General features: G+C 43.7%; 1 protein-coding gene across 1 annotated transcript; it reads left to right on the forward strand.

The window, feature by feature from the left end:
• Nucleotides 1-6,859: 6,859 nt before the first annotated feature.
• Nucleotides 6,860-7,574, forward strand: LOC123116896 (protein TsetseEP). The gene has a single exon (XM_044537767.1). It carries the CDS (start codon nucleotides 6,917-6,919, stop codon nucleotides 7,331-7,333), a length of 417 nt encoding a protein of 138 aa, XP_044393702.1. The 5' UTR covers nucleotides 6,860-6,916; the 3' UTR covers nucleotides 7,334-7,574.
• The last annotated feature ends 396 nt before the right edge of the window (nucleotides 7,575-7,970 follow it).

Here is a 7,970-nt window from a genome sequence, read left to right on the forward strand (position 1 = left end):
GCAAAATGCTGCGAAGAAGAAGCTTCACCATCGCACGGGGTCAGGTGGCTACCTCAAAGCCCGGCCTAAGTGGTCCAAGGAGGAGAATGATCTGCTTGAAAAAGGGATCGAACCAGAGATAATGAGATGGCCAGACTGTTGCCGGACTTGGTTCTTCAGGGCTGGCGGAACCTTGGACCCTGTATCAGGGATGTGCCGTTGGACGGACGAGCAACTGGAAATACCAGTCAAGAACCTTCGACACTATATCAATGCAGCGCAGAAAGGGACGTTCGTACCAGACAGGGAGAAGGACGAGCTCACAATGGCCCTCGGGAATCCTGAGCACCCTGGACGGACACGAGGCACGACAGGCTCCATTCCATGGAAGGTTGGTTTTCCGGACGCAGGGGGTTACAAAACCCACGAGAGGAGGAAGAAACTGGAGCAGGGCCAACTGCAGGCGCTGCACGAAAGGGTAATGGGGCTAGAGGAACGAGAAGAGGAACGAGAAGCAGCAGATCGCAGCAAATGACCTACCGAAGCTTCCCCCGAAGCTACCCCGCCATCTCAGCGGAGAAGCGGCGTGGCTTCCATCGAGCTTCTTCAGCCGGAGCATGTCTTGACGGCTCCTGCCAGCTATCCCGTGGATGCTATCATGGAGTCTCAACATTGCCACATTATGGCGCGATGGATGAATTTGAAGGTCAAGGCGGCTGTTGGCTCTGTTTATCCTAGTGGATCCGGAGCAACTTATCACTGCCGGCCGATTCCAGAAGGATATGCTAAGGTGATGGTGGATAAAATAACGGAGGGATTTGAGGACCTCGTGCTTGACCACCCTACCGGTGAAGGGGAGACTAGGATGGGTTCTGCTCTGAAGACTCCATGCCTATGGCGGAAGGAGCTCATCAACCTTCCGAACTGGACGCCTCTGCCTCCTCCTCCTCCTCCTCCGGCGAGTCAGGGCACTCCGCCTCCTCCTCCGGCGAGTGACGATCAGGGAACGCGTGGCGGCACTCCACCTCCTTCTCCGACGCGTGGCGGCACTCCGCCTCCTTCTTCGCCTGTGCCGGCGCTCCCGAGCAGCCAGCAGCCTCCTCCTTCTCCGCCTCGCCAGCAAGGGCGGAAGAGACCCGCCGCCGCCCCGGCTGCTCTGGCGCGTCGTACTCCTTCTCCTCCGCCTCGTAAGCAAGCACGAAAGAAGACAGACACCGCAGCCGCTCCGTCTGCTCCGATGTCTAGCAGCACAACCAGAGGCGGGAGGCAATACAGATACGGTCCACCTCTCAAGCCTCTAGAGAAGTTACCATACGAGAGGACCGAGGAGGAAAACGATAGAATTGGGCGGACCCACGTGAAGGAGTTCTTTGAAGGGGTGAAAGCAAATAGACATCCACCTCCGGAGGAGAAGGTAGATCTGGTGAAAGCAAAGCGCACTATCGATACCCTGAGGAAACCACCAAAGTCTCCGCCGAGAACCAACTATGAGCGCATTACTGAACAGACATATCTCCAAGCCCAGCGGTCGGGAACTACTGTCAGTGCTAAAAGGTTAAAAGAACAAGCAAAGGGGAAAAAATTGCCCAGCTCGGCGAACAAGCACAGCAATCGTGCCCCCCTCTCAATGTGTCTAATGCTCCGGAGACGGTGGCCGGTTATGGCAATCTTGCAGATTACCTGCCTGACGATCAACTTCCTGATTTCTTGGAGGTGGACGAACACAGATACGAGTACGGGAAGCCTCTCGTCAAAGATGAAAAATCTCTGACAACAATGATGCGAAGATTCCATAATTGGTACATGGAAACCTGCAGAGAGTCTGGGGGTACGAATGCTTTGTATCTGAATATTAAAGAGGAGCACGACCTCGTTGCAAATGATCTGTTGACTGTTCCATTTGATGAGTTCTTCGCGTTCTTCAATCAAAAGGCCCTCGATAAACTAATGGTCTTTTGCTACTGTCTGTAAGTACTATTTCTGTCATTAAGTCTCTATATATAGCTCGTCTCTTTCATTTCATGTATTTATAATTAATTATCCTCAATATATTATGCAGACTGAAGATCGTCGAGTGCAAAAAATAAGAAATTTATGATATTGGGTTTATTAACACAAATATCATAGATGAATTTCTGGTTAAAAAGGACGTCAAAGAGGCCGAGGACAACTTGCTACAATCGTTGATCAAAAATCAAAACAAAGATACCATACTCTTTCCTTACAACGGCAAGTGAGTGTTACTGTCGTGTGCATATTCGGTTTCCCTTATTACTCGAGCGAGGTTATAGTAATGTAATTAATGAGTTATGCATGCGTGCGCAGGTACCACTATATTCTTCTGGAGATTAAGCTTGAGCGTGGACTAGTAACCGTCTTAGACTCGAGACGGAAAGATCCCAAAACCTATGCGGACATGACTGAAATGCTCAGCAAGTAAGTTCAATCGATCATTATCGCACCATATCGGCAACTTTTTGTTCATTTCCTGATATCTCAAGTAATAATAATTATTTTCTTTGTCTTGCAGGGCTTGGAAACAGTTCACCGCACAAGCTCCGGGACTGCCGAAGGAGCTGCGATATACATACCCGAAAGTAAGTACTACTGGCTAGCTAGTTGCGCGCATCTCCCGTTGATTCTATAGCTATACTTTCATCAATGCCATTTATAATGCTTCATTATCAGTTTGATTGACCTCTATTTCTCGTAAAGTGCTTGTGGCAGGAAGAAGGGAATGATTTCTGTGGATAGTACGTGTGCGAGTTCATCCACAACGCGACTTTGAAAAACAAGTGGGGCTACTCTCAAAGATAATATGAAGTGTGTAAGCAATAATATTCACAATTTAATTTTATTACACCATCATTTCTGTTGAGTTTCATTCATATATATGTATTAATTAACCCCCTTCTTCAAATTAGACGTGGCAGATGCGGAATGAACTCCTAGAACCAGATCGCATGAAAGCAATTCAAGAGGAATTGGCGGGATTCTTTGTTGACCACGTCATCAATAAAGCCGGAGAATACCATGTGGAAATTGATTTCAATTGCTAGGGGATTGTAATTAAGAGATCTTATACATATTGTACATGTATGTAGCCAGTAGCGTCGGATACATGATATACGAAAACTTGTTGTTCGACCAATCTCTCGGAGAAGGAGAGGTCGATCGATCACTTCTCTCGGTATGCATGACGAACTTCTGTACTCAATGGTTCTCTCGATCACTTATGTATATATAGTACGTAGCGTCGACCAAGCACGGACATAAGAGAGGACACTTCTCTCTATTAATTAGCTAGCTAACACAATATATGAAACACCTAAATTAACCCCCCAAAACCCCCAACCCCCCCCCCCCCGCTCCTTTCAAAAAAAACAAAAACCCCAGCCACTGGAAGGCTGACGCGTGGATGCCTTTTGGTCCCGGTTGGTACCACCAACCGGGACCAAAGGCCCCCTGACTGGGCTCGGCGCACAGGGCCACGTGGAGGCACATTGGTCCCGGTTCGTGTTTGAACCGGGACTAATGGGTGGAGGTATTAGTAACGACCCATTAGTCCCGGTTCATGAACCGGGACTAAAGGCCCTTACGAACCGGGACTATTAGGTGTTTCTCTACTAGTGAAAAGGCCCAAGTTCAACTATACTCTTTGATGTTTTGGCTATGGGCTGGGCCGGCTATGGCCCATCTGCCTTGCTTTAGCTCCACCAGTGGTCAAGACTATCAAGAAAAGGCACCATGAAAATTACTATAACAAATTTTCTCTTACTCAACTCGCAATAAGAAAAATCTCTCGGTGATAGTGCTATGCAACATACGAGAGACCATAATAATCTCTCACCCGTCCCATGGTGCTGGCAGGGTCAACTCTATAATTTTGAGAGCCCTTGTGTGACATTGGCAAATTGATAGTCTTTTTTTCTTTTATTGTGCATGAAAACTCCTTTTAAGCAACATTATAGTAACCCTAAAACTGACAAGGAAAGTAAATACATAAGTAGAATTTTAGAAATCAGAGCACTAACATTTAACATGCTTCGACGAATGGGTGGCTCTGGTAATATGGATATGGATACGAGGAATGAGAGGCCTAGAGAGTGACAAGTTCATGCTTTGTTGTCACAGACACCCGAGGAGGCGGCAAGACACTCACGTCGTCAAGCTACGAGACAAACCTGTGAAGATGAAGATCACGAATTACAATTAGGAGAACTGGTGATGCCATGTGTCCATGTCGCACACCGATTATGATTATTTTCCTTTTTATGGACCAGTTCAACCAAGGCTAAAGGCCTAAAGCTTCTTGGAGAGCGTGTATACCTTAATTTTAGGAGAGCTCATTTGAAAAAAGCCAGAAGACTAAAAAAGAAAAATCAGGCCGAAAGTTTCCATAACCAAAGTTGGCCCATAAGCTTCTGGAAGCTTCCTAAAACCGACAGGAGGGAGCTTCCTCTCATGTGAATGCCATAGATTGGGCAGCCCTTTTATAATCTATTGAAGGAAGAGGTGTGTGCGCTTTTTACCAATAACTTGGAAACCAATGCTAAATAGCATATTTCCACTTTTAGCGCGGCGTAGAACAGAATTTGACTATAGATCCACGGTATGGGCAAATCCCAACATTTTTTCTATAGGGGCAGATGCCTCACTCTAACGAGTAGGATTTTTTTGTTCTTATTTTCACATTTTTCTTTTCATTTTTCCTAATTTTCTAGAAAACGCTCTATAACATATATGGGTGATCATATAGTTTAATAAGTGTTCATGTACTTTAAAAATGTTCATCACGTATTTATAAAATGTTTTCAAAATATGAAACATTTTTGAAATACACATGCAATTACAAAAGTGTTCATATTTTTCTGAAAATATACACTATGAATATCTTGAACAATATGGATGAAGATTTATTTTAATACATGATGAACCTTTGAAATCACAATATTTTCTAAAAAATACACAACGATTTTTATATACACAATAAACATGTTTTTCATACACGATGAACATTTTGTAAAAACATGAGTGAACATTGCCCAACTCCGATGAGGGAGGGCCAATGATGGTAGTACGCCTTCGCCTTGCTCGAGTGATTGTAGACATCGCTAGGTGGTCTACGGACCAGGACATAAGTTCTGTTACCTCTGGTGTTCTTGTACTGACATGATGGTTGATAAGTAGATCAGATTTTTTCCGTAATCTTATTAAGAAAAATGTTCAACTTGTCTTACAAATTGTTCCAGAGATTAAGAAAAATATATTCGCATTTTTCAAAAAGAACAGTACATTTCAATTTTTTCACATGTTTAGAATATTGTTCATGGCCATATTAAAATATTCATGAAATATAAAAAATGCGTTATTACAGTTTTGGAAAGATGTTTGTGGTATATAAAAAATGTTCATCATGTATTTATAAAACAATCAAACTTGTATTAAAAAAATATTATATGTGTATCTGAAAATGTTTATTATTTTTAATAATTTCAGTGTGTATTTGAAAAATAGAAAAAAAAACATGAAACAATGAATAGGAAAAGTAAAAGAGAAACCAAAAATGAAAAACCTAAACAAACCCAATAAACAAGAGAAATAAAAAACCGGACAAAACGTTATGAAATCACAAGAAACAAACAAATGCTACACACCTCCACCACTACTGGGCCACAGCCCACACCGCATCGCCAGAGACATAGCATTTGCGCAAAATGACCGCACGCATTGAACAAACTGTCGGCTAGCTAGTTATTAGAAAGACATGTAACTTAATTCAAACTCAACAAAATTATAGCTACAATGCTTTGGATCATAGATACAAGAAATTACAAAATAACTCATATAACTAAGAATTACAATGAAACCCTCTTGAGTCAAAATATGATAAACAGAGGAAAAAAACATTAGCACATATAATCCTTACTCTATCCGAATATATGGCGGTGCTAAACTTAGCAACCCCATTAGTTTTGGAGCTCCAGCTTCATGGAGTCTTTTTTGGAAAATCATACATGCATAACTAAAACACACTCATGCATGAGGCTGGAGAATCAGGGGCATGCAGCATCAAAATAGGTTAGTTTGTCGGAGAGTTAGATTTAATAATTTGAGACATTACGCATGATAAAATTGTCATTGGTATCTACCATTTTGAAACTGTGCACAGTATACCGGGCCAGAGGGAGTGCTTGAGAAAACACTGAGAGTCAGCGAAAACTCGGTCTACTAAGCAAACCATGGAGCCTTGGGGCGTCCTAACAGGTGGTGAAGCTCACGCACGAGGTGACTGCACAATCGGGCCAGTTCTTTTCCGGAGAGCTTTCCTTTCGATTGTGAATTGAACTGCAGCGATTGCTTTTTACTTTGTATTGCATTGCACAAACGTGTACACTGTCTATCTTAATTTCTAAATGATGGCCGGTCACATGGACGTGTGAGCACGGGATTGACAAGGCAACTAACAGAATTCTATTACTACGAGGAGGCAACTGATAAAGTAAAAATATTGTTACCCACCCTACTATCATCAGATGGAGACACGCACGCAGAATCCACTGGACAAGGCGACTAACATAATTCTATTACCACGAGGATGCAACTAATAGAGTAAAAATATTGTTACTCACACGTACTACCACCACAAAAGACACACACGCAGAATCCAGCTGTACTTATTAACACGTCTAGCTACCTACGTGTGGTTTCTTCATTTGTAATCAACTAATCAACCAATATAACTCCACCGACATGTTATACAGTACTACTTGTCACTCCAGCTAGGTAACTGCAATGCTAATTAATGCAGCCTCCAGATCTGGTTTGTTTCACCCAGCCTATAAAACCACACAATATGTACCTTCAGTTCTCACACAACACACACACAAAGCACAGCAGGTGCAACACTAACTGCAAGCACAAGAAGTAGGCAGCAATGGCGAAGCATCGCCTCCTTGCCGTGCTCCTCATCGGGATAGTTGCAGCTTCCTCTTTCAACCAAGCAGCTACGGCTGGCCGAGGCCTTGCTGTTGTTGAGAAGTTCGCAGAGCTAGAGCCAAAGCCAGAACCCAAACCAGAGCCAATGCCCAAACCTATGCCACACCCAGAGTCAGAGCCCTGCAAACCTGAACCGCTGCCCAAACCCGAACCAAAGCCTGGACAGAAACCTGAACCAGAACCCAAGCCCAAGCCGATGCCAAAACCAAAGCCAAAGCCCAAGCCCTGCTCCAAACCGAAGCCAGATCCTAAGCCCGAGCCAATGCCGAAACCCGAACCAAAGCCGGAGCCCAAGCCTAATGAACCGAAACCGAAGCCGCCTCCTAAGTGCAAACCACCGACAGCTCACAACTGATGGGATACTTGTATATGACAGTTGATGGAGGAGACCCCATACGGAGCCACACTGTGCTATTTCTAGAATAAGTGGTGTAGTATTCCCTGTATTCCATTTATTTGTATTGTTCCATGCATGTGGGATGACTATTAGCTCTGTACTTATTATTTGCTTGTTGGTATATGTTCATCTACTTTGTATGTGACTCGACTCGTTGTTATTTTCAGTATCTACGCATGATGGTATTCATTTTCATGAATGGGCTATTTTGTCAGTGAACTGCAGTCTATGTTGTTTTCTCTGTGGTGTGCAGTCTCAGTTATTTTCTCTATGGGGTTGTTTCATTATTATGTGGTCTTTTTTGGCGGAAAAGATGATGTCAACAAAAGGGAAGAGAAGGCCTCCCTAAATAGCAGCACACATATGAAGTGTAGTGTGCACGTACGTGTCTGGTGTTCTAGATGTATAAAGTGTACTCATACGCCAGACAGCGGTTTTGTTCTCTACCCTTCGTCTATGAACTAAGTCCCGACCAGGTGTGTTAGTATTTATACCCAGGCTCTACGAGTGAGCTGGCTCCGTTGCTAGTTATACTAGGTAAACGTCACACACACTGCTACGGAAATTTAAAGCAATGAAATTATAAAAAAATAGC

Source organism: Triticum aestivum, chromosome 5B (genome assembly GCF_018294505.1).
Source record: "Triticum aestivum cultivar Chinese Spring chromosome 5B, IWGSC CS RefSeq v2.1, whole genome shotgun sequence".
NCBI lineage: Eukaryota > Viridiplantae > Streptophyta > Magnoliopsida > Poales > Poaceae > Triticum > Triticum aestivum.

Excerpts from the sequence above, each read along its gene's own strand:
- LOC123116896 (XM_044537767.1), top strand. The coding sequence starts at position 6,917 with ATGGCGAAGCATCGCCTCCTTGCCGTGCTCCTCATCGGGATAGTTGCA.